Source organism: Oryza brachyantha, chromosome 10, assembly GCF_000231095.2.
Source record: "Oryza brachyantha chromosome 10, ObraRS2, whole genome shotgun sequence".
NCBI lineage: Eukaryota > Viridiplantae > Streptophyta > Magnoliopsida > Poales > Poaceae > Oryza > Oryza brachyantha.
This window is the reverse complement of record NC_023172.2, coordinates 9,422,110-9,449,711: the sequence shown is the minus strand read 5'-3', so window position 1 is coordinate 9,449,711 and position 27,602 is coordinate 9,422,110. Positions and strand designations below refer to the sequence as shown.

Here is a 27,602-nt window from a genome sequence, read left to right as displayed (position 1 = left end):
CCTTTGCTGTTTTTACCGCCTTGTCCGATGATCAACTGGAAGAGATCAGTGAGGAGGACATGGTTTTGGCCGCTAACAGAATTTCTCGAGCTGTGAGTAATATCAGGATCAGGATCAGAGGAGGACCAATTCGATGCTTTGGATGTGGTCAACCGAATCACATCCGTTCTCAGTGCCCCAAGCTTGGAAGAGGTAAACAGGAAGAAGCTAAACCTGATGCATCCAAAGATGCCAAGCAGAATAAGAAACAAATCAAGAATATGAAGATGAAGAAGTATTATCAAAAGGCGTTGGATGAAGCTTTTGTAGCTGTTCAAGAAAACAGTGACGTTGAGTTTGAAGATGATGAAGAAGAAGACAAGAGTATGAACATTGCTGGTGTTTGTCTCATGGCTAAAAGTTTTGAAGATTCTGACGATGACAACGAGGTAACTGGTCCTTCTAGTGTTGAATATTTTCAAGAAGTGATTGCTAGACTTGGTTACAAGATTTCTAAATTTGAGAAAAAAATTAGTCAACAAGAAGTTACTATTGATTCTCTTAATATTGAAAATACTAAATTAAAATCTCTTGCTTCTAATGATGATGAATGCAAATCGTGTGATGTTTTATTTGCTGAAGTGAATGCTGTAAGAGAAGTTAATCAGAATAATTGCAAAAAACTTGATGTTGTAACCAAGAAATCTAGAAAACTTGAATCATGTCTTGCTCTTAGCTTTACAATTAAGACTAGATTGGTTGATGAATTGTTCTTGGCTAAGAGAGCTTTAAACAAATGTCGAGTTGTTGTGTTTGCTAGTTCTATGTTTAACTTGATTAGCTCTAAAAGAATCAAGCAATCTAGTGCTAAACCTTGCTTGACATGCCCTACTAATGAGATGAAACTTAAACATGCTTTGGAATGTGTTAAACAAATGGAGGAAGTTGTTAAAAGAGATGAAGTGATTTCTTGTAAAAATTGTGCTAGTTTAACTCAAGAGGTTTCTTATTTAAAAAGTTCTTTGCAAAGATTTTCTGATGGAAAAAGGAACCTCAACATGATTCTTGATCAATCTAAAGTTAGCACACACAATCGTGGTTTAGGTTTTCACTTTTCTAGACATCCTCCTACTGTTTTAAGTATTGTTCAGAATGGTGAAATTTTGACTGAACCTAAACCTAAGACCACTGTATTTAAATCTGCTGGCATCATGTCTTCCTTGAGTGCTTCTTCATCAAAAGTTGTGAGTGCTAAACATGTTGTGAATGCTAAACCTGCTTTTAACACTAAATCTGTTGTAAATGCCAAACCTGTCTTTAGTACTACATCGGTTGTTAATGCTAAACCTGCTATATCAACTTGTGCTTCACTCATCGTGATAAGTATACATGTTTCTTTTGTGGCAAAGATGGCCATATTGTTGGTTTCTGTTTTAGACTTGCTAGAAAGCAGAAAAAGGAACGGGAAATTGCTTTTGCAAAACAAAGATGGCAAAAATTGGCTTTTACCTCGAGGCAGGCGGTTAGACTGCAGCAGTACCAGCAGTCAAACCGGTGTTATAACCCCCGTCAGAACGGTGGTAAAGCTTTGGTCACACCGTAGGTTCCTAAGCAGTTAAACCAGCCTTGGGAGCATTTTTCTAAAAGGAAACATATTGAATTTTCTACTGGTTATGTTCCTGTTAGATCTGGTCGTGTGTCTCAGTACTGGATTCCTAAATGTTTATTATCTAACCCCATTACTGAGACTTCGGCATATGCTTATGCATAGGCATTTTTGGCGAGGAAGGAGAACGTGTGGATTGTGGACTCCGGTTGTTCACGACATATGACCGGTGATAAAAGTTGGTTCTCCTCTCTCGTGAGGGCATCAAGGAAGGATTCAATCATCTTCGGTGATGCTTCTACTAGTACGATCACTGCAACTGGATTTGTCAAGGTAAGTGACAAATTTACATTGAATGATGTCGCTTTGGTTGAAAATCTAAAGTACAATTTGCTCTCCGTTTCTCAAATTGTGGATGAGAATTTTGATGTTCTGTTTAAGAAAAGTGGAAGTAAAATTTTTGATTTTTCTGGAGATGTTGTGCTTAATATTTCTCGATATGGAAGAGTTTTTAAAGCTGATTTTGAAAGTAGTATTTCTTCTGAAGTTATATGTCTTGTTGCAAAGTTTTCTAAAGATGTGATGTTCTGGCATCGCAGACTTGGACATATTGGCTTTGATCATCTAACTAGGATTAGTGGTTCAGATCTTATTTGTGATTTGCCTAAACTGAAAAAAGATGTTGATTTGGTTTGCTCGCCATGTCGTATGCTAAAATGGTTGTATGCTCGCATACTCCTACATTTTCTGTGATGACGGATGCACCAGGACAGCTCTTACACATGGACACTGTCGGTCCGGCTAGAGTGCAATCTGTTGAAGGAAAGTGGTATGTGTTGGTTATAGTTGACGATTTCTCTCGTTATTCTTGGGTTTTCTTTATGGTTACCAAAGATGAGGCTTTTGAACACTTTAAAAGTTTGTATCTTCGGTTGGCCATTCAACTTCCTGTATCTTTAAGAACCATCCGAAGCGATAATGGTGGAGAGTTTAAAAACACTTCTTTTGAGAGGTTTTGCAATGAAAAAGGTCTTGAACATCAATTGTCGTCTCCCCGGGTTCCTCAACAAAATGGTGTGGTTGAAAGAAAAAATCGTTTTTTGGTTGAGATAGCTAGGACTATGCTTGATGAGTACAGTACACCTAGGAAATTTTGGGTTGAAGCTGTTAATACTGCATGCTATATTTCCAATCGTGTTTTCTTGAGATCAAAACTTAGAAAGACTTCTTATAAGCTTCGTTTTGGACATACACCTAAGATTTCTCATTTACGTGTTTTTGGGTGTAAGTGCTTTGTGTTAAAGTCTAGGATTTTAGATAAATTTGAATCACGCTCTCGTGATGGACTTATGTTAGGATATGCTGCCCATTCTCGAGGTTACCGTGTACTTGTTTTAGAAACTAACAAAATTGTTGAGACTTGTGAAGTCACTTTTGATGAGACTAGTCCAGGTACTAGATCCGAAATTTCAGGTACAATATCACAGGTTCAGGGGGAGGATATATTTGTGGAGGAAAGTGATGACGAGGACGACGACGAAGTGTCAGCTGGTCAGACCGGTGGCACAATGTCAGTCAGACCACAGGCAGAAGAGCGGTCAAACAGGCCCGGAGGATCTTCCTCATGTGTTTCAGGTGCGGATAGTGGTGGACCTCCAGAAACCTCTAGTTCGTCAGAACAGGGTACATAACATGAAAATTTATCTGAAGCCACTGCTCCACTTCATATTCAACGACGACATCCTCCGGAACAAATAATAGGTAACTTGGATGAACGTACTACAAGGTCGAAGGTAATAACTCGTGATTTTCATGTGAATTCTGCTTTTGTTGCTAATTTTGAGCCCAAAGATGTTACTCATGCCTTAACTGATGAATCGTGGATTAATGCCATGCATGAAGAACTTGAGAATTTTGAAAGAAATAAAGTTTGGTACTTAGTTGAACCTCCTGTTGGTCATAATATTATTGGAACTAAATGGGTTTTCAAAAATAAACAAAATCAGGATGGTTTAATTGTTAGAAACAAGGCTAGACTTGTGGCTCAGGGTTTTTACTCAAATGGAAGGGTTGGATTATGATGAAACTTTTGCTTCTGTTGCTAGAATTGAAGCAATTAGACTTTTGTTGTCTTTTGCTGCTTCAAAAGGTTTTAAATTATTTCAAATGGATGTTAAAAGTGCTTTTCTAAATGGCTATATACAGGAGAAAGTTTATGTGAAACAACCACCTGGTTTTGAAAATCCTGATTTTCCCAACCATGTTTTTCGTTTGTCTAAAGTCTTGTATGGCTTGAAACAAGCACCTAGAGCATGGTATGATAGGCTTAAAAACTTTTTACTTGCTAAAGGTTTTATAATGGGAAAAATTGATAAAACTCTCTTTGTTCTTAAGCATGATGATGATCAACTGTTTGTTCAGATTTATGTGGATGATATCATCTTTGGTTGTTCATCTCACCCTTTGGTTGTGGAGTTTGCTGAAACGATGCACAGGGAATTTGAAATGAGTATGATGGGCGAGTTGACTTATTTTTTGGGATTGCAAATTAAACAAACACCTCAAGGTACGTTTGTGCATCAAACAAAATACACCAATGATCTTTTACGACGTTTCAAGATGGACAATTGCAAACCGATGACTACACCTATAGGATCTGCTACTGTGTTGGATCCTGATGAAGATGGTGAAGCGGTTGATCAAAAGGAATACAGAAGTATGATAGGATCATTGATTTATCTCACTGCTTCAAGACCGGATATACAATTTGCTGTGTGTTTGTGCGCTCGATTTCAAGCTTCTCAGAGAGCTTCACATCACCAGCGGTTAAACGCATCATGAGGTACTTACAACACACTCTTGAATTTGGAATTTGGTATTCTACTTCATCTTCTATATGCTTGAGTGGTTTTTCGGATGCGGATTTTGGAGGCTGTAGAATTGATAGGAAGAGTACCAGTGGTACATGCCATTTTCTTGGTACTTCATTGATTGCATGGTGTTCTCGAAAACAATCTAATGTTGCTCAATCAACTGCTGAATCTGAATATGTTGCTGCTGCTAGTTGTTGCTCCCAAATTTTGTGGCTTATCTCAACCTTGAGAGATTATGGTCTTACTTTTGAGAAAGTTCCTCTTTTTTGTGATAATACAAGTGCTATTAATATTGCTAAGAATCATGTTCAACACTCACGCACTAAGCACATTGATATTTGTTTTCACTTTTTGAGGGATCATGTTGAAAATGTAGATGTGGAATTAAAATTTGTTGATACTACATTGCAATTGGCTGATATTTTCACGAAACCTTTGGATTCTTCTCGATTTGCTTTTCTTCGGGGAGAACTGGGAGTTATTCATCCTTTTGGCATCAATTAAGGGGGAGTTTTTGGCTCCGTGTTGTATTTTCCTCTTTTTTGATTTTGTTTTTGCATACATGTTTTAATTAATGCATGGTGTGTTTTAAAACCAAAAAAAAATCAAAAAAAGGAAGAGCTTTGTTTCGTGCCTTTAGTATATTGTAGTACTTGCTTGCAATACTTGTTAGAGAATATGATTAGTAATCTAGCTTGTCTGCATTTTTGGTTTATACATGAGCTTTTGATATTGCTTTTAAGAGAGATGATGCATGACACTTAAATTCTATACTTGAATTAAGTAAATATGCAATATTGATGCTAGCATATGGGTTGTTTTTAAATGCTTACATATATGCTTTATTGATTTATTATTCCTCAATAGCTTTTTAAATTGCTCAAGAGAATAAAAAATATCTATGAGAGAAAAAAATAAATACCGAATCCTTGGACAGTCTTGACAACAAGGACGTATTCGATGTGAGCAAAAATAATCGGTGCCGAATCCTTGGAAACAGTCCTGACGACAAGGACGTACCCGGAATAATTGAGAGAAAAAAAATTGAGCAAAAAGGCTCAAGTAAAAAGGTTAAAAATTCTCTTGGTAATTTTGTGCTAGAGCTAATTTGAGAAAGAGTGATAAATACAATGGGTATATATGTACAGTATTTATTTTTCAATCTATGTGCTTGTACCGATGTTGCATTATAACTCTTTGAAATCATGAATTCTTAATGTTGACTTGATCTTAATTGCCATATCTCAAGTTCATGGTTTTACTTTAGTGCATGCTTGTTAGTTAGCTAGTCACTTTTTCTATCTTGTTATTGCAAGACAAGTTCTTAAGTTACTATTGGTACATTGCAAAGCTCTCCGAGAAAAAATGAAAATAAAAAACCTTCATTGATGAATTTATTGTCAAAAGGGGGAGAACAAGATAACAAAAAAAAATTTGTGCATAATTGTCATACTCAAAGGATTTTCTTTCTTTTCAAAAGTGAGAGATTTTTGCATTGCATGCTTTTTGGAGTTACTTCACAAAAACAACAAAACAAATTTTGAAGTGTTTGCCAATGTGTTCATCAAGGGGGAGATTGTAAGATCATAAGTATGATTAATATTTTCTGATGAACAATTGGCTTGCCATTTGGTTTATAAATTGAATTTGGTTTGGAAACAATTAAGGTGTTGGTGCGAGTGTGTGTAACTAATGTGAGTTAGGTTGCGATATCTGTGCTCGGAAACGGTTGGTTTGTTTCTAGGTGTGCAGGTGACTTGAGGTCAATATCGGTCAATGGCGGTGGGATCGTGACTAGATTCAGGGAGGAGCTGAGGTCCGGACGATCGAGGATGCCAGGTGACGATATTGAATACGAGTTGGCACATGGTGGAGCAACACCGTGTAGGATGGAATCGTAACGGGCTTCACATGTTGTGTGTGTAAGCGCCGGAAAAATCGGGAAGTAAATCGGATCAAAACTGGATGAGAAAAGGAAAGGAATTTGCTATAGGTTCGGACACTGTAGCAGCGTCGGATACGGTAGCGTCATGGTACTGTAGCACCCGGATTACTGCAGCGCGTGGCACTGTAGCAACCGGATCGGATTACTGTGGCAGACCCGGATTACTGTAGCGCAGCGGGTACTGTAGCAGACGGACTACTGTAGCACGTTTAGACTTCTGCGGCTGTGTCTGATTTTGGCATGTTGGATTTGATTACAAAACAAAGAGATGAGTCATATTAGTATAAGGAGTCCTACTCCTATTTGGTGATAGACTTTTCGATATAAATAAAGACCGAGGGGTATGCCCCCGGTGTGCTTTTGTGAGACTTAGTTGTTGATTCTAGATCGACGATTTTGATAGGAATGCTGTTGGTGCACTTTGTAAATACCAGTTGATGCAATAAAGTGAAGATCATTCAATCTACGTTTTCGGCTTTCATCTACTGGTGATTTTTTTTGGATTCCGACGATCCGATCGACGTCATAAGAGTGACGCGATTCGATGATCTGTTTGGCGGCACATGAGCGGCGCGATCAAGATAACGACGACACACGAGCGACGCGATCAAGGTAGCAAGCCTGCGTCAATTTCTTCGACAAAGGTAATCCTTTATTCCGCAAAAGATTTTTGGGTTTTGTTTTTCCCTACCATTCACCCCCTCTGGTAGGTTTGTTTGATCTTGTTTGATCCTACGATACATTGCACAATACACAAAACTCCACAATTAATAGCTCATACTTGTAATATTCCCACACATTGTCCCGCACGAACAACTCCCAGGCTGGCAATCAAAGTGTCAAACTGGGTTTTGGAAAGCATGGGCCAGTGGGCCTACTAGTAAATGGGCCGAAAGAAAGGGGAAAGTAGGGAGACAGCCCAATTAGCCTTTCTTTTCGTTTTCTTGTCCGGAAATAGGTCCTTTTTCTATTTTATTGAATATGCATATGGAAAACATAGCGTGTGTATGCCAGAAATCTTGGGTATACATTTGAATACCCTTGAATAAAGACGGGCTCGCTCCTATCTATCATTCAAATCACATAACAGTTAAATAAAAAACCATATCACCTATAATATATTATATTACCTCTATTCCAAAATATAATCTTTTCTAGGTCGTTTAGCAAAGATTAAGGTTAGGACGAAAATACTATATTACCCCTTAATAAGTAAAAAATGATTATGGTTTTGAGGGTAGGTGGGTATAAAATGAGAATAATTTTGATTAAGACTTGATTGATGAAACAAGTAGTAATATCAATAGTGTTAGAAATACTTATATCTTGGTACATGATTTAAAACTTAGTAATACTTGTAATCTAGAACGAAGTGATTACGTGCTAGTCTTTATTTTAAACCTCGTGTAGATGGAAAACAACTTATGGGTTCTGGATTTGATAAAACCGACACAAACATCCCCGGTTGGTTTTGTATCAGTGAAACCTAAAGGCAGGTAGCAGTAGCAGTGTGACGTCGTAGCGTCACATCCCATGTTTCAGCCGACGCTTAAATTATAAAAGAAATGCAATTTTAGAAATTATTTAACTAAATCGGAAGACAAACAATTAGAATTAAAAGGCTTAAATATGGACAATAATATTTTTCTTATATTGTAGGAAATTCCAAAGCAAATTAAGCAATTTTAAGCATTTAAGAACCATTTTTGGAATTAAGAGAAAATAAAGAAACCTGGAAATCATTTCCTTAGCTCTAGGCCATTTTCGGCCCATCTTCACTCGACCCACTCTCCTCCCTCATCCCTCTCTCCTCCCTAGCCTGCCTCGGCCCGTTTCCATCCTCCCTTCCCCTTCGGCTGGGTCAACCCATCATCTCTCTCCCTCTTTGGCCCAAGTCGATTCCCCTCTTCCTCGGCCTGCGTTGGTCCAACGGTCACTCGCCCACACCACTCACATTTGTCCTTGCCTGTCAGACTCGTTTTCCCTCTCTGGCCAATTCGTCTGGGACGAGGAACACCGTCGCCGCCATCGATCTCATCTCCCTTTTGTGCACCCCAACACGTGCCGCCATAAGCAACCTTGTCCCTACCCTTCCGTGCCCGCAGGCGCACTCACAAAACACATAAGGAATTAGACACTTCAGCCCCTGTTACTTCTAACCAGAAATCTCTAGCTCCATATAATCTAACTTTGATTTTCTGTCACACTATCACTAGTCTTGAGAACATGACGCTGAGATGCTATCACCGCCAGTCTTTCTATACTTAAATAATGTAGCTACCTAGTGAAAAATAATTTATAAATAAAAATTTGATATACATATTCCTAGCGATCTAAAAGTCAACGCTGAAAAATAAACTTTGGCAAAAAAAATCCCAAAATCAACTCTAAATTTAAGGTTGTAAATTTAAAGTTTGGCTTACAAGTATAAACATAAGCCAAAAGATGTGGGTGACAAGCATATTATCCAAAGTCTAGAGCATTTAATTTTCTTTGCAAGTAGATGTTGTCCGTGCTCTAACTTCAGATCAAGAAATTTATGCCCTAATGAAGTAAATTTAAGTGTCTAGAGTTCGAGATACAACAACAAAGAGCACTTTGCCTTGCATCCACGGGATAGTTGAACAAGTGGAACTATATTCTTCCATATTGTTGATTTAAATAACAGAAACAAGTCACTGCATTAGGGCAGTCCCAAGTCTTCTCTATATAAATGGTGATTTCTATCCTCATTAAATAGCTTGTCACATAAGCAAAATGATAATATGGCAAGTAATTAATAAAGAAAGAGAGGAAAAAAACTTGAAAATGGTTTCCTCGTGAAGAAACCAAGTCTTCTCTTCACCAAATACACTAAGAAACCATGAATTCGCCATTGGAGAGAAACCATTAGTTTCTATGGGGCATGTGTCATGCTCACAATTGGTGAAAGAATATAGAGTTAGTAGAGAAAGAGAAAACAATTATTACTTGAAGACATCTCCACCGTTGACAATAATTTCTATAGATGATTTCTTATATTATGGTAACCGTGTTAGTTTTTTTCATTGGGACTGTGCTTACATAGGTGAAACAGAGATGCTATTCAGGCATGGCAATTACTTCTATAGGTAAGCACTCATTGGTTTTTTAAATTTATTTTTTGAACATTTTTATTTTAAAAATGTTAACAATTAATCCTTCTAAGACTTATATTTAATATTTCAATATTTTTTTTGTCCATGACACTCCACATGGCATGACCAAATAACATTGTTATGCTATAAGTAGTCAGCGTGATTGTATGTCCCCAAGCTAGTTCAGCGTGACGGAATAACCTGCCAAGCCATCCAGACTGGCTTGATAGTATTATTTACTCACGCTGACTAGACTTGCATGACAAAATATTTAGATTTAAAAATAACTTTTATAAATATCATTTTTAAAAATTAAAATTAAAAGGTACCAAAAAAATAAGAAAAACCGCACGCAAGCAATGAAACAATGGCTGTGCAAGGATGGAATTTTGATATACCTGGACATTGGTAGTAGAAGATGCAAAGGCCTTGAAGGTTCTTGCTGGACTTGCATGGAAGACACGGTAGGAAACAGGCCGGCATACAGAATTGAGCCCTTCAGCCCATTTTTGGTACCCCGTCATGGCGGCGCTCTCCACCAGGTAGGCAGGCCGTGATGGGCCTTTACCGTAGTGATGGGCCTATAGGCCCAAATAAATAGTTCAGCCACGAGTTCGCTTCTAGGCGGCGGGGAGCGCCACCGTGTCGCGAAACCAAACCCCACCTCAGCGAGGCTCAGGAGACGGCGGCGGAGTTCGCCCGCCGAGATGCCGCCTCCTCCGGCCGTGCGCGCGAGGACCGTCTCCACCGTCGCGCTCCCGCCGCATGAAGCTGGAGGCCGCCGCGTGCCGCTCTCCCCGTTCGACGCGTACTGGGTCGCGCTGCCCCCCGTCCGCCGCGTCTTCCTCTTCGCTTCGCCGCCGGCGGCCCAGGCCCCGTTTCGCGACGTCGTCCGCGCGCTCAGGGACTCCCTGGAGGCGGTGCTCCCGTCGTTCTACCCCTTCGCCGGCGCGCTCGTTTACTCGCCGGAGGAGCGGTCGGTGTCCATCGTGGTGTCCCCCGACGCGGAGGGCGGCGGCGGCGGCGGCGGCGTGGCGTTCGTGGAGGCCGAGACGGACCTCGACTTCGGGAGGCTCGCCGACGAATGGGAGGACCACGACGAGGACGCGCCCGGGCGGCTCGTCCCGGACATCCGCCGAGACGAGCTCCCCGCGCCCGTCATGGCGGCGCAGGTGACGGAGTTCCTCGGGAACTCCGGCGGCGTGGCTGTCGGCGTGGCTCTGCACCACGCGGCGGCGGACGGCCGCGGCCTGTGGCGGTTCTTGGAGACGTGGTCTGCCGCCGCCGTGGCTGCCGGTGTCCGGGAGCTCCTCCCGTCGCCGCCCCCGCCGCCGCTCCACGACCGGACGCTGGTGCGGTTCGACGGCGACGGCGAGCTGTCCAGGCTGTTCTTGCGGCAGCTCGCGCCTGATTTGCCCAAGGTGAGCTTTCCACCATGAATCAATCGAAGGGATCAAATCGAAATTATTGTGCCACGATCAATTCAAACAATAATTACTGGTATTAGCAGGTGCTAATGCGTACTTCATCTTCCCTCGTAGAAAAATTATGTGGAACGAGATAAATCGTATTGAGTGAATTCTGTCCAAAATTTTGGCCTACAGTTTTTCGAAAAGAAAAATCAGGAAGTTGTAGTTCTGGTTACTTTAGAGTGTACGGTCCATCGATGTGTTTGCATTCAACCAGGAAGTTTTGCAAAAAAATTAACTTTTTGTCGCTCCCAAGTGGGTGATTTGGCATGATTTGCAAATCGGAAATCAACTGTTTGGTTTGAAAGAGACAGGGCCAATAGAGCTTGTAGCATTTGTATGTGATGTCAAGAATTTATGTCGATTTCTTTATAATGTTATGAAAATGAAAGGTTGCATTATGTTCTTTAGAAACTAAAAAAGGATTTTTAAAAAAACTCTGGACCAAGGATCAGCTTCGCCTGTCACACCTTTTGAATTTTAGAAATTAATGTATATTAATTGGTTGCTTTTATTACCCAATTGTGTTTCATGATTGCCAAAAAAAATTCTAATATTGCTCTTGAAAATCACATTTCGAAAATACTTATAATTACAGGTGATTTTATACCAGAAATTAATGTATAATTACGGGCGTACAAAATTGTAACAGGGGAGCATGATATCGATAAGCATACCTAAATTACAGGTGTAGTAATTCTGCAAAAATGATATAGGGGATCTTTTCGTCATCCAAGTTAGCATTTTTCAGACACAAGCAATTCTCCTGCAGGTTGTTCATGCGCCGCTCCGTCGCGGCCGTCTCAGCCGGCGAACCTTCACGTTCGCCGCGCCGGCAGTGAAGCTCCTGAAGCAGCGGGCCGTCGCCGGCGACGGCAGGGCGCCACCGTCCACGTTCGCGGCATGGCCGCGCACGGGTGGGTCTCCATCGCGCGCGCCAACGGCCTCGCGGAGGACGGCGGCGGCGCCGTGTTTGCCGTCTTCCTCGCGGACGTCCGCGCCCACCTGTCGCCGCCGGTGCCCGACGCCTACGTCGGCAACTGCGTCGCGGTGTGCGTGGCGTCGCTGGGCGCGACGGAGCTCGCCGGGCCGGACGCGCACGCGAGGGCGGCCGCGGCCGTCGGGGACACCGTCGGCGCGGTCAGGCGCGACCCGCTCGGCGACCCGCGCGCGGTGGCATGACAAGTTCGCCGGCATCCCGCCCGGGCGCGCGGTGATCCTGGCCGGGTCGCCGTGGTTCCCCGCGTACGCGCTGGACTTCGGGCTCGGCACTTCGGCGGCAAGGGCGGAGCTGGCGTCCATGAAACATGACGGCGAGATGGTGCTCGTCGCCGGGAGGGAGCGCGGGTCGGTCCAGGCGTCGGTGGCGATCGCCGCGGACAATATGTCGGCGTTCCGCGACATGTTTGTGGTTGGATGATGATAGCTCGAAGTAGTTTTTTCATCTGTAGCTTTCACTAAAAGAAAATAATTTAGTGCTCATTACAAAAAAAAGAATAAAATGAATTAGCATGGCTAATTACTGTTTTTACTCTGTGTTGTTGAAGTGTTGCTTTTGTACCATGTGTTGTGGATTCAGTTTATTTTGTGATCCTATCAAGATCACTTTGGCCTACTTTGGATTGTAGGAGTTTTAAATGAAAGATAATAGGATTTGTTTACTATATTCACTACTTTGGATTGGAGGTAAAGGGCATAGGAAATTTGGAGCAAAATTTCATTTGCCCATGATTTCATAGGAATTACAATTTGAACATTCATTAGAAGCTCTGTTTTGTTTTCCTCTAAGAAGTCCAAGCAAAATCAATGACGTGACTTCAAACAATCATAATCTATACATTCGTCAACACAACAAAATATATATTTTATATTCAATTAGTAAGAATCCTATGTTTTTCAATCATATGTTTTCCATATGCAATCATATCCTATTTCTATTCTTTTCTTATTTCTATCTTTTTTTTATTCTTCTGTTCCAAATAATCCCTCATCTATGGTACAATAAAATTTGGGATGAAATGGAGTGTGCTCGCAAGCCGATACTTGCTACCCATAGTCAGGGGTATGAATGTCAATAGGCCATGCCTATGAATAAACTTGCTGCTTACATGCATGTTTATCAACTATGACATGTAGCCTAAAAATTAGTCATATGCTTGTATTTAATTTCATCGTTTTTACCACTTTCTCAACTGCTAAACAATATACTTTTACAAAAACAATTTCTATATAGATGTTCGTTATCTTACATTTCTAGAGTATATCTTAGCTTTGTCGTATTTAATTTCATCCTTTTTACTACTAAATAGTTATTAAAAAATCTGATACTTTTTTATCCTTTTATCACCTAAATAAAACAGTTCGTACAAAGTTTTTGGTGATTGTAATATCACCCGGATCCGTGGCGCAATGGTAGCGCGTCTGACTCCAGATCAGAAGGTTGCGTGTTCGATTCACGTCGGGTTCAAACCCCCGGTCCAAAACGGATTTTTTTTCTTTTTTTTTCCATCTCTCTCTATTTTTGGCGCGAACCTTTCCCGCCAAGAGGAGCCCGCCCCGCCGCCACCACCACCGCGCGGCGCTACCCTAACCCACGACCCCCTCTCTCCCCGCCGCCAGATCGCCGCCCCGAACCCGCGGTCTCCCCCTGCCCTCTCCGCGCCGCCGTGCTGCTGCTGCTGCTGCGTTGGTTGGCCCGCTAATGGCCGCGCCGTCCGGCGAGGCTCCGCTCACCGCCGCCACCAACATCGAGGTGAGTGAGGGAGAGGACGGAACAGTTGCCGCCCGTCTCGCCGGCCGGCGCTGCCTGCTCCGGTAATTAATCCCGCGTTCTTCTTCTTCTTCTTCTTGCAGCCGTTCTACGTCCTCCACAAGGGCGCCGGCGCCTCTTCTGCGTCGTCGTCGTCCGCATCCTCGCTGCCGACCTCCGGCCGGGCGCGGCGGCGGATCGACGTTTCCGGGACAGCTTCTCCCAGCCCCAAGCCCGTCGGGAAGAGATGCCGTGGCGAGGCCGCTGCCGCTGACGACGACGACGGCGACGCGGAGGCGTACGAGCGGCTCCGTCTCGAGGCCTTCCGCCGCGTCTGGTCCAAGATCCAGTCCACCATCGACGTCTTGTCCCCGCTCTATCATCCATCGATTCGTTGGCGAGTGTGGCTTCTCCTCTTGGGGCTGATCCAATTTTTTTTTCGCTGTGGCCAGGAGGTTCTTCGAGGCATCAGCCTCAAACTGTTCGACCAGGTGCTGCAGTGGGCGCACGAATCCTTCTCCGCGGTCCGCTCCGTCGTGAGGCCTTCTGCCGCGCAAGTGCGGCAGCCGTACCCTCTCCTGACCGATGTGATCTGCAGAAAGATACCGACGGCTTTTGTTCTGACCAGTGAGAAACCGAGAATCCTTCATCGAATGCTGGCTGGTTGGCTTTAGTGCCAAAGAATGAGCTTGGTTTGATTGGTGTTTGGGCTTTGGGGTTCTTGATTTTGCAGAGAATGCGGAGTTTGTTGACGACATCACGACGTTCAGGGATCTCGCGGAGCATCTTGGGTCCAATGGATGTCACTTGGCCAAGTTGTCGGCGACTGAATTGTCCGAAAAGCATGGAGTCAGTGGTTGCTTTAGAAGCTTGCTGAGGCAGCTGCTTTCAGATGTTCCAGATGTGGGTGCTCAAATCATTAAACTGTACAGCATTAATTAAGATTAGAGTGCATGCCCTCACCTCCTTTTGGTCTACTCCTGTTGCTGTCACTACACTAGGTAGCGGATATGTTTGCACTTGCGTCTTGGTACTCTGCAGAAGAGAACTATGATCAGCCTATTATTGTCGTAATTGATGATTTAGAGCAATGTTCTGGTGATGTCCTGGGAGAGCTTGTAATGATGCTAAGGTAAACTTCTGTTCCATGTCATTCAAGGATGTGTCCTCTAGGAATGTTTTCCATGATGACCCAGGTAGAGATGTGTATAAACCTTGAGCAATTGTGGTTCGATCAAACAAATACATAAAAATTGTTTAATCACTTTCCCATGCTAGTTATGTTGCTCAACATACATTCGGTTGTATCTGGGATAGCATAGAGGCTTATATATTTGTTGGTTGATAGTTGTTTTCTCTCTTTTGGTATTGTTCCATGCTCTATAGAGCCTTCTTTAATCCTCTTTTAGAACAAATCCTTGTCAATTATGAAACAGAACATGCTTTATCTTTCATTTGTATCATTAGTTTCACTTAATAAAATTAGATGCTTTACTATGATTTTACCTTGACCATTTCGTCTGTTGCAGTGAGTGGGTGATTAAAATTCCAATCTTCTTTGTAATGGGGATAGCAACTACCATTGATGCGCCAAGGAAGCTGCTCTCCTCGGAAGCTCTTCAAAGATTAGAGCCCTGCAAACTCACCTTGGGGTCTGCTACTGATAGAATGAATGCACTTGTTGAGGCCATCCTTGTCAAACCATGCACTGGATTCTGTATCAGCCATGAAGTTGCAGTTTTCCTCCGAAACTACTTTTTCAAGCATGATGGGACCATAACATCTTTTATTAGTGCCCTCAAGGTTAGTTCTTGATGTTAAACTATTACTCTTTTTTAGTTATGTACCAATTTGTATTTTCCGTATTTTTTATGGGTAATAACACTAAATCAATCCTTTTGCAGCTTGCATGTAGTAAGCACTTCTCCATTGAGCCTCTGAGCTTCTTGTGCATGGGAATGCTTGAAGAGGACTGTGAGGTCTCTGCTATTTTCTGTTCCAGAGATAACAATGTTAGCTAATTATGACTTCTATCACTAAGTAGAAAATCAATATTATTTAATATGCCATATATTCCGATAGGAAACTATTTTTTCCTATTAACACAGATATGTTTGTTTTCTGACTTGGTCCTGCAGAACTTTTGGCGTAATAAGTTTGATGCACTACCCCAAGTATTGCGGAAATATGCTTCTGGTCTACCCTCATGCACAAGGTATGAGATTTGGCACTACAGATTTTCACCAGTAATATGCTTTGTCTAAAAACTAATACTGCAGGGAAAAGGACTCAATCAAATCTAGCAACAATATGGTTGAAGGGTTGTCTGAGCTGATGAAGATTCAAAAGGATTGGAGTTCAGTTCTCTTGGTAGGTTTTTGTTTCTCACCTGAAGTTTTTATATTTTATCTATAAAAAATAATCTAAACTTACTACTATTTGGCATGGAATTGTAGCCTTCACACATTATGATATTTTTCATGGTTGCTCAAATTATTAATAATGGTATAAATACATCCATTTTATATAATCTTAGACATTTAAATATCTTCAAAACAAATAGTAATATCAATGCATGCATATATTAATACAAACGTTAAATTTCTGTATAATTCTGATTAATCGTCCGTATTTCAAATAATCGTTTGGCGGCACCCTCTCCGTCTGACACCCGTATTCCATTTTCCACAGCACGGATATGTTTCTAATAAAAAGGCAGTTGCCCTGATATGATATTAAATTTTGATTGGTATGCTCCTCAGATTTTGCAAGTTCATATGTCTACCGACCTTTTGATGGATATACCAAAACTAACAAAAATTTGTAGTTACTGTGTGGTTTACTCATTGATCTAAACTTTTCATCAGCAAACATTTTTCCATAAGAAATTACAGACACAATGGAATTCTGGAGTATGAACTTCCTTGATACTTACAAGGATAATATCATCTGAAGCTACTTTTTTCTTTGCTTAACCTTAATGTTAGTGGACTAGGACCAGATGTTGAATAATTCATTTCATATGTTGTGATTATCCAGTGCTTGTATGAAGCTGGAAGGCATGGCAAAGTGCAACTTTTGGATATTTTCTGTGAGGCAGTAAACCCTGAGCTGCAAACTCAGAAGATACCCAATCCACCAACGGGGAAGTCAGGGTCTATTAGAAGATTTATAGATCAGGCAATCGATACAATAAGGTATGACCATGGGAGTTGGTTTAAGTTTGTTGGATGTGCAAACTTTCTGGTTTATTGTACATACCTTTATATTACCCTGAGGGAGTTATTAGTGCATTGTCAATACAATATGTATTTTTATAATTACTATGGAAGCAAATGGCTCTGTAAAAATTCTGGACCAGAAACTTAATGGTATGGAGTGATGACAGAGGTGTACCTTACAAAATGCTAATTTCCTCTTGATGAGAATGTGTTTATTGGATCAGGTACCTGCCAGTAGAAACATTGTTTCACCTTCTTGAAGTTTGGAGTATCCATCTAAAGGGAATGGATAAGGTATTCTTATCACTGATTTTGTTAGACAATTTTTGGATATAAAGAAGCATAGAGTACACAATAAGGAAATATGATTTTCCTCTTGAAAAATCTTTTGAATGAAGTTTAGACCTGCGTATGATAGGGTTCAAGTCTCTGATGACCAGTTTACTTGGTTGTTGTCTGCAATCTTTATTGACATACTGAAAGGAGGATGCTCATTCTAATCCCAGATAAGTGATAAGGTGAAAGAGCTTCAGTCCACCACAATCAGTACAGACGCTGTGAGGATCACAAAGGATAAGTGGCCTAGGTACTTCTTGCTTTATTCCTATTTCATTAATTCATGCATAATTTTATTAATCAAACAAATGCTAAGAATGTCAAACAATTCTGGAGTTATCTTTTTTATCACTATACTCAAATGCCTAGTATGGTTGATTCACAGGGTGCACCTACTAATTCATCAAGTTAAAGTAGTACTAGCAGTTCTTTGGAGGTTTTATTTTAGTCACAGTAACATAGTGAGGTTGATTATCTAACAGTGCATGAATCTGTACTGCATTTTTTTCAGTTTTGTCTGTTTGAAACTGGCTGAAAACTGTTTTCGTGGCTTACCAGGAGATCGACAAATAGTACTGGAAATACTACAGCACCACTGAATGATAAAGTGGCGATGCTGCTGGATGATGTTACCAGGTAAATGTTATGAGTATTTTTCCTATCCTTAAGGAGGTATCATAAGGTACCACTGTTTTCTATGTAAAATTTGGTATCTCTTGGTATCTTAGATACTAAAAGGTAACAAATTTACATAAAATCAGTGGTACCTCCTGGTACTTTCTCAACAATGGTAAAATTGCTCAAATGTTATTCTAAGGTTATATAAACTCAGTATCATTTTAATCTTGTATACCTTACTAGATTAGTTGTTATATGACATTAAGAACTGATGCATTAATTTGTATAGTTGAATCCAGAAAATGCATTCATCTTTTACATTTTGTTGGTTCTCAAAAACTTCGGTCATTTTAAAGTGTTTTTCAGCATCTAATGTCTATATTTTCAAACAGAAAATTTTTGGTGCCTTTTGAGTGTTTACCTTTTCATGAAATCATCTGTTTCAAGAATGTCAGCATTCTTCAATCTGTAAGTTTTCCTTTACACAAGAAAACTGGTACCATTTTGGAATACTTCATTACGTAATAATCTGTAAATATTAAGTTAACAGTTTTGATTTCTATTGTATATCACTGTAGGCCTTAATTGGAAATCCAAGACGAATGGTCCAGCTTGATCTACTGAAGCCACGCAAACATCTTAGGTGCTCTTGCTGCAGGAAGAGTGGAGTTGCTGTGCTAGCATCCATGCATGATACATCAATTATGTAAGTCCAGTAGATTATTCTTGTTGGCTGACATATCTGGTGAAAATATGTTGAAAACCTAAAAAATATGTACTAAGACTGATGCTTGATGTTTAAAGCTCTAAATAACTTGACATCATTTGATCCTTATTCTATCAATTTTACAAATATGGTCCAAAAGCTATTAGTTTGAGTTCAATTTGAGACTATCCTGCTATTGCCATGACAAGCTAAATAATTTTAAATGGCATTCTTCAATATATTTTTTTGGAGCAATTCGATGATCCTTGAGAAGTTACTAGGAGGTACGTAAATTTTGGTACCTAGAGGTTACTTTCTTAAGGATGGCAAAATTTCCTCTTTTTTTTACATAGCATACCACGTTAAGTCTTTTATCCTTATGTGGTGTTAATGTCCACATCATCAAGTTCATTTGTGATTTAGTGTAGGGTTCAAGAAAAAGCAAATGGAATTTTTGAGCAAACAATTTAGACTAGTGACCAAGTTCTCTTGGATTGAGAAGTTTTTTTTGCTGATTTGTATCTCTCTTAATCCTCAGGTGTAATCTAGCCCAAGAATATGGTGATGTAATAAACCTTCATGACTGGTACCTATCCTTTGATGGTATTATCAACAGCACACATTCAAAAGTCAAAAGGAAGCCACACACTTCTCCCTCAAAAAAGAAATCAAAATCCATCGCTGCCGAGAGTGAAGCTATGGTCCAGTATCCTTGAGCTTATTCTTTGTATTACAATTCAATCTTCTACATATACTACGCCATCATTTCTCGTAAACATTTTTTTATGCGAGGTTGTAAGCATTTTTCTCCAGTAATCCTTGACATATGTTTCCAGAGCAAGGTTCTGCAGAGCTGTCACTGAGCTACAGATTACGGGACTTCTTCGGATGCCAAGCAAGAGGAGACCAGATCTTGTGCAGAGAATTGCATTTGGCCCTTGAAACCTTTAATGTGTGGCAAAGAATTTGCTCCCAATGACAGCCTCAGTGTTTTCAGGCAAGATTGGAATGGCAGAGCCTCAGCAAGGTAGTTTCCCAGCCACATGTCTCCTTCCAGCGTTTTCAGACTTGCAACACTTACAGCTTGCATATTGTGGTTGCTGCTGATTGCATCGAGTTAATGTGCTATCCTGCAAATCTTGGAGCTATGGATTATGCAGAAAATCATTGTGTGGGTGCATCCTAAACTAATGAAAATGACTGTTTGAAGCTTGACATTTGGCCGGCAAAATGAAGCAGCTTCCATTGTCCATTTGTGCTGCAGACTGCAATACTGCATAGTGTTGTGTCTTTATTCGAACAGTCTTTAGACAGTACCATTTATCTTTGCTTTGTTCTCTGTATAGTTAACGTAACCAACCTCATCAAGTTTGTAACCTTTTTAGTTTGAGTATTAGAATTCTGACACAAAACAATCAATACAATGGCTGCCCTTCAAGTTTTGTAGAAGCAATATTGATATATTGTAATTGATGTTTTGAAAATTTAGATTAACTAGCATATTATATTGCATATGCGTTGCAATGAGATTTTATTAAAGAATCATCATTAACATGTTATTACCATTATTTTCTATATATATATATATATCATCTTTTAATTAATGATATATTTTTATTGATATGTAGGCCTATTGTTTCCATAGTTTTTGTTCTTCTCACAAAAAGCGAAGTATTAGTGGGAGCGGTTGACACGTGGGTTTTATAGTTATTTTTTCTTGTAAGGAATAGGGAGTTAATGGTAGGGTTATAAATACTAATATGTGGGGTCCTATGATAGTAAAATCTATATATATCAGTGGTTTGTAATGATACTAGCATAATAGTAGAGGATAAACACCGCCCACCATCACCACTATTTAGGGGTATAGATGCTTGAATGTATCAACAGCAGCAACCATATGAAAACTGCAATATGCCATTCAAGTGAAGCAAGCAATTGCCAATCATCTCCATTTACAATAATTGGCAACCATAATCACAAATGGAACCACCACTGTAACATATCTTCTCCAGTTTTTAGCACCACACGGGTGCTTTCATCACATAGATGAACATAGGCCTAACAGTGGCAACTACGTCAGTTCATATTTTCACACTATTGTCAATCCACGGAACTATTGTCATGCTAAACATATAGGAGACACATCGATCACGAAAACATAGGATCATTGTGAGTTTGTGATCACAAAATGTCGTCCTGACGAGTAATGGTCAGAACAAGCCCAAAATGTTTGCTGGGTAGGACAGGTAGGTCCAGCTTATGAAGCTCCTTGCGAACAATCTTCTCCTTGTAGTACGTGACGCCTGGAATCGCCTCTTTTCCGATCATCTCAATGTCGTCGATCTTGAAATTCGACAGCTTGCACACAAACCGGTCCATCCTCTTCTGCTGCTTAAAGTTGGCTGAAAGCATGGCATTGGCTTTTGTATCATAGGTCCATCCATTGTCACCTGGCCTCATCTCCACCCAAGCGTCAACCCAGCCGTCCGGTAGAGGGAAGGGACCATCCACTTTGTCATCCCAGTTCATGTCACCGCAGAAGATTGCATCGTTGAATTTTCCCAGCATGCTCAGAGAATACTTTGCCTGATCTACTCGCTCCTTGCTGTACTTCGGATCCCACCGAGGAGGTAGAGGGCAGGGGCTCTCTAGGTGGCTTGTGCCCAAGGCCAAATTGATCATCTCTCCTGTCTTGATGGTTGCTATGCATAGCTCCCTCCTCATTGTTGAGTTCGGAAAAGGAATGCGGGCAGATGAACTAACTAGCAATTTGGTCATCTGCATTTATTTGAGCTGAATAACATTAGTGAAAGAAGCCTAGAAGAAAAAATGTAATCGAAATCAGGAAAAGAAAAACATAGTGGTCTCTTAGGGAAGAGAAAAAGTTGAGTCTCTACGAACAAAAAATAAACTCATGGTCCCAGAGATCTAAAATATGAACAGTTTACTATGTGCCCTAACAGTAGTAAACTGTGTAGCACCAGGTCATCCATGCTGAGCATAGATGGTCATGGCAGGATAATTCACTTTAAAAGAAAACATTTTGGAAGGATAGTGGTTTAGACTGCTTGAGATATACAACTGCAAACTTGAGGTGGCACCTATATAAGTAAACTAAATAATTAATGCACTTTATCTAAAAAGTAGTAAACTAACGCAGAACTTGCACTTGAACTCACGACACTTCAACTGTGACCATGTGAGATGTTTAGACTTGACAGGATGGGAAATGATGCAAGATAAGTGTTAAAGAGCTTGCATGATTATCCATACTTTTTGCAGCCCATTGCATATATTCATGATAAAAAATGGATCTTGTTGGCTGCTAAAAGGGGGAGAGACAGAGATAGAGAGTGATAAACTTGGGTATTTGTAACAAGAGTACTGTAACTTCCAGAAGCTTCAACACATGTAATACTTGAAGTTTAAGAGAAGTGTTACCTGCATGCAGAAATGTGACTTCCGCATAGCCATCTGACGTGACAACAGGCATTCATATTCTTGCCACCAGTCAGATTTTTCCAGAAGCTGATACATGTAAGGTGTAACCTCCTGTAGTTCCACATACGAGACTCATTGATAAGAGGAAAGGAGATGATGCATACTTTGAATTCTGTACCTGAAAGCATATAAGGTCTGGGCTGTGAAGTTGAATAAGTTCTCCAAGAGCATCAAGCCTTCTACGCAGTTCAATATCCTCTCGGATCCAGACATTGTATGTCATGATTTTGAAGGTCTTTTTGTCCCACTTATTCTCAAAATTTCCTGTGCGAGAATATCCAGCTCTTAATGTGGTCATAGCCACGAAGAATAGAAAAATGTACAGGTTCGAAGAAGAAATAAACATCTAATTAGCTGGATAGATTAATTACAATCACAGATATGTAAAACTAGCTACGAAGGTTGCTCACATGAACAGCTGCAACTCCAAGATATAGATGCAAAATACCCTAGCAATTTGCATATCAGACTATATCTTACATAATCATTCAACAATTAGTAAGATGAAGCACTGAAAGAACAATTGCTTGATCATGGTAATTTAGTTTAAAACAAATGGCAGAATGAACCAGGTGAACATTATTCTATATCAAGAAAATTGTAAATTCAGATCAGAATTGCCAAACTTAGAGCAAACAATGTATTCGTCTCATCATGCTACTTCAGTTCACAAGTAGATGTTTTAGGCTGCATACAGTCAGAGGAAATCTTAAATCACTAAAATATGCATAAGTGCAAAGATTTTCAATAAACTTTATAAATATATGATTAAAAACCATCAATTAACATATCTATTGGATATTGTGACGATGTTCTAAATGACAAGTAAAAAGGAATGGAAAGAGTGACCTAAAACGGAGAAATTGTTCTTTCTCGAAGTTTGCACACCAATTTGTACAATGAATGCTCCGATCGGTTGGATTGACTACACCAAATGGCCATTCCATTCCATGTAGTACCTCGCCATTATTTTGCATATCTTCTATCCTATAATTGCAGTTAATTTGTTTACTAATACAAACCATAATCAAATCAATTCCATGTATTCATGTCCCCGTCGCTCCTTCCACAGTGCCTTCTATCCTCCTCAACTGTGATCATGAATTTGACGTGCACGGTTACTGTTTTAACTTAAGTGGATTACGATTTACGACAGAATTAGCCAATTGCAGTTGCCATTAACACACTATTACCCGTTCCCGATTACCCTCAATCCATTTTACCACAATATGTACGCTGTCGCAGTCTATTGGTGGCACAAATTCAGGGGATTCAATAGAGTTGGGATCTCATATCAATATTTCTTATCCTCACATTAAATCTATACAGGACATTGTGCCTAAGTGATTGTTTTTTGCTGTCAATTTTCACCAAAATTCAAAGCAATGGTAGGACGATCGACTGTTGGGAACATGAAAAGGTTGCAATCATCTGATCATGTGATTCGCAGGAACACGGAGCGCTCAATCCCAAACTCTACCTTTCTTGGCGGCGGGAGGCGGCGCATCGGACTCGTCCACCCGCTCGCCCTCCTCGCCGGCGCACGCCCTCTTCCTCGGGCCGCTCGGAGGCGGCGGCGTCGCGGGACCGTCCCCGTCCTCTTCGTCGTCGATCTCCACGGGGCGCGAGGCCCTGCAGGCGGCGCACTTGCCGGTGCCGCTCGGGTTGAAGAGCGTGCAGCCGCCGCAGGCCCACCGCGGCGGAGCGCCGCAGGAGCCGCAGCGGAACCCCGGGCGGGAGGAGCGGGCGCAGGGATCACACTCCCACGAGGACCCCTCCGCCGCCGCCGCCGCCGTCGCCGGCGAGAGGGAGAACATGGTGGTTGGGGGAGGAGAGGAAGGGGTGGGTTTTTTTTGGGGGGGTTTGATGGCTTTCCGAATTTGAATCCGGGATGATCTGGGCCGTCCGATGGGCCCATCGGAGGACCCTAATTAGGAGGATTAAGGCCGCGTTCTTTTGGGCCTGGGCCGGAAGCGGGCCGGGTTGGGCTCAGATAAGAAACCGTTGGCCCAACCCAAGCAACCCTTGTTGATGGTCCGACAAACCTAGAACAATAAAGAGCTAGTCTAATTGACCAGCTCCAACGCCTTGATCAGTAACCCTAAACTAGTTTCATCACCTTTAGCTCCTTTTGCTTTGTGCCATCAATTTTAATCCTTGGTTGTCTGGCATGACACCCCCAGCACATTGACCAAACTCAAATTATTTCTTGTGAAGTAAATTAGTCACGTTGGTAATTTTTCATTAATTACAAAAGACAACATCGGGGCCTACATGCTTCAAGGGGTATTTTGTATGTTTTGTCACCACAAACACCCTTCATACTGTGGAAGTGGTTGGATGTTAGTTAGACAAAATTTATATGGTAAAACCAGCTATATTTTGAAAAGGAGAATGCAAGTTGTCACTCCCACATACTTTCTCCTTACGAGAGAGACTAAAAACATAATGTAAGTGATCTATACAAATTATGTATCAGATTTGTATTTAGATAAAAATGAGATAAGTTGAGAGAAAGATAGTCAAACTATAAATTTATAGCCAACGAAAACACAAACTTCTACAAATAGTGAAAGAAAGACATCAGATATTTAGTAGTGTAGTATATGTATATTGTATTAGACGTAGATATCATATCAATTTTTATAGCTAGCAGGTGAGTTATTACTATTGGCCTTTGTGCCCAAGAAGGCACGACAGTTGTTCCAATTTCAAACATTCCAAATCAAGATTGGCAAGAGCAAGATCACCAAGTAGGAATAATAGTCTAGCTTTGCTGCTAATAAAGCAATACCACAACAATATGTGCAGCAGCATCCAGTGAGCCATATCCACTGAATAATTAAGGGGGAAACAATTGAGATGGATGGATGGATGTGGACAGGGCCATCGTCCTTTTGGGTGAGAGCTACTACATTGTTTCCCTTATCTTTTTCCATGGCGTGATCAAGATGGCGACATTCTCCACTGGTCCAGCAGTGTGTCTATCTAGCACCGTCACACTTCTGCTTATTTTCATAACCTAAAATTTAATTTTTTTTTCTAATATTAAATTTAGAGTTGATTTTAAAGTTTTTTTTATTAATTTTATTTTTTAGTCTCTGCTTTTAAATCAATAAGAGAACATATATAAAATTTATATTTAAAAATTATTTTTTATTTATAAATATGTTATTTATATTTTTTTCTAGAAAGCCAAACAATCACCCTCGATCGATCAACGACATCATCCTGCTATTTTCTTATGTGCTAGCTGATGAAAACGAGTGACTCAAGTCACTGTTCCCTCCAATAATTTGTCCGGCCAGTTGAACCTTTTCCCCCAGAAATTCAGGGAAAATGACTCTCTACAAATTTAGGATAAATCAAACATGAATATTGCTCCCTCCGTTTTCGAATAACTAACTATGACCGTATCAAATTGAGCAGAAAATTGCCAACATCAAATGTAGGATTTGAACGTATTTCGTTAATCCTTCTTGCACAAAAGTACACACACATGGATATATATGTTTTCTCTTTAACTTACTGTTTCTGAAGGAAACGAAATATTTTCTCCTGTATACGGTTGTTAATTATTCTTGTATGCAATAAAAAGAAGCAAATCTCTCAAATCATAGGAGAGATATATGTCATTCAGGGGAAAGGAAAGAGAGTAAATTTCTTTTTTGATATGAAGTTATAAACTGAAGTTAAAATAGGTCAGACGGAAACACACCTGATTCGATTATTGACAAAGTTTGCTGAATCTTCCATGAAACTTTTTTTTTTTTTTGAAAAACATCTTCCACGAAACTGAAGTAGTCTCTTTACGTCTGAAAAAAAAAACTAGTCCACTCTCTGGTCTTGTACTAATTGATAACGTTCGATGGATAAGCACGAATCAAATGCATATTCGTTACAATTCCCTAACCCTTGGGCATCAAGAAATTAAAGAGATTAAATATATATAATGCGCCACGATAGAGATAATGCATGATTAGTATGCGTGGATATATATAATCAAAATACTATAGTACCAGACTTTGTGGTTTGCAGTCTTGTTTTTCTTGACTGATGCAACGACTTCGATACATATTTGTTTTCTCCATAATTATGGCTGACTATATAGCACTAATTAATCCCTTTCACCAAATTCTGACGATTAGGGGCGAAATGTGTGCATACTCATGGATGAGTCAGATTGGATTACGTACCAAGCATATGCACATGGTGCGACGTCTTCAGAAAAATTAAAAATTGTAGGTGTCACCTAATACACGATCTGGCAAGAAATTAACCAGTAACTTCGGGAAATCTTATATAAACCAGGGACGTGCATCCATCAACTCAAAATAAAACAAATGTGCCTCGATATACATGTCTTCCAAGGATAATACGTGTTGGAAGTTACCCGTGACTTTAGCCAACCAAAATATTTTATAATATAGTACGAATGAAGTAATATATAAATCATGTCATACGATTAGAGACAAGCATCTCAAGAGCTTTCTAAAATTTGATTTTCAATAATCTTGTATTGGGAGCATCCTAAAAGCTTTTAGGCCTAAAAACCAACCCCTCCCCAACAATGCCCATGTTTTTCATGCCAATATTTTAGTTGTTGGGACTAGTCGTTTCATTGATTCGGAAATTACAAGTGGAGTGGTAAAAGGATTGGATAATAGTTTAAATTCTTCTTTCACAAATGAATATGTTAAAAAACTAAAGAGTTCTCTCTTCAGAACAAAAATAACAAAGCAAAGGAGAGAGTGTGTTCAGACGTTTAGCTCATCAGTCAAAGAAGTTCCTAATTATGTTATGTGTGGGATTGTTCAGCTCGTGGTGATTGGTTAAATGTGCTTATCTAAGAGCATCCCCAACAGCTTATCTAAATTTGGTCATCTATATCTTCATTTGGATGATCATCTAAACTAGTTTCATCCTTCATATCTCCTTGTACTCTACTAGATCATCCATATATGACATCCTCTACATCTCTTTGGAGGATAGAGAGATCATCTAAATATGAAGGTTCTCTCTCCTAATATGGATGACATCTAAAAATAGATGATAGGATAGTTGTTCTGTTGGAGCTCAATTTATAGTTTTCATTCTCTATTTTCAGGATAGATGAGCTGTTGGGGATGCTCTAAGACTAGATTTTAAATAATCAAAGCAAAGCAAGTTTTAAGGTATTCAGGCAACAGAATTTCAGAGAGTTAATCATATGATAGAAGTTAAAAATGGTGATGATCTGTGCACATGGAGACGTGATTGGGAACGCCAAGCCTACACCAATATCTGGCTTCATTTGGCTCCAGTTTCGGCAGCACCAAAAGTTTGGAAGCTGTTTTAAAAAGCTGTTGGAGCCTGATTTTTATCCTTCACTCCCAAATTTTAGTTTTAGAAGTGTTTTTGGGCATCTCTTGGAGATGCTCTAAGAGTTTGAAATAGCGGATTAAGTACCACTTTACTAGGTTACTCACAAGTACCACTTA

At 40.3% G+C, this 27,602-nt stretch overlaps 2 protein-coding genes, 1 non-coding gene and 1 pseudogene across 3 annotated transcripts; 3 read left to right on the top strand and 1 right to left on the bottom strand.

Moving 5' to 3' along the window:
* The first annotated feature begins 10,194 nt into the window (after positions 1 to 10,194).
* Positions 10,195 to 12,633, top strand: LOC121055600 (annotated as a pseudogene).
* Positions 12,634 to 13,383: 750 nt separating this feature from the next.
* TRNAW-CCA lies at positions 13,384 to 13,455 on the top strand. Its single transcript has one exon. It is a non-coding gene; the product is annotated as a tRNA-Trp (tRNA).
* A 234-nt stretch (positions 13,456 to 13,689) lies between these two features.
* Positions 13,690 to 20,056, top strand: LOC102710439 (origin of replication complex subunit 3). Its single transcript, XM_006661692.2, has 17 exons — positions 13,690 to 13,740; positions 13,842 to 14,099; positions 14,190 to 14,364; positions 14,471 to 14,640; positions 14,739 to 14,869; positions 15,267 to 15,540; positions 15,642 to 15,716; positions 15,876 to 15,952; positions 16,017 to 16,107; positions 16,777 to 16,934; positions 17,183 to 17,252; positions 17,465 to 17,544; positions 17,853 to 17,930; positions 18,305 to 18,380; positions 18,491 to 18,618; positions 19,157 to 19,324; positions 19,455 to 20,056. The coding sequence occupies exons 1-17, from the start codon at positions 13,690 to 13,692 to the stop codon at positions 19,558 to 19,560; spliced, it is 2,166 nt and encodes a 721-aa protein (XP_006661755.1). The 3' UTR covers positions 19,561 to 20,056.
* A 488-nt stretch (positions 20,057 to 20,544) lies between these two features.
* LOC102705849 lies at positions 20,545 to 23,939 on the bottom strand. Its single transcript, XM_015841501.2, has 4 exons — positions 23,603 to 23,939; positions 22,241 to 22,386; positions 22,063 to 22,173; positions 20,545 to 21,399 (listed from the first exon to the last, which is right to left on the bottom strand). Exons 1-4 carry the CDS (start codon positions 23,937 to 23,939, stop codon positions 20,803 to 20,805), a joined length of 1,191 nt encoding a protein of 396 aa, XP_015696987.2. The 3' UTR covers positions 20,545 to 20,802.
* Between the last annotated feature and the right edge of the window lie 3,663 nt (positions 23,940 to 27,602).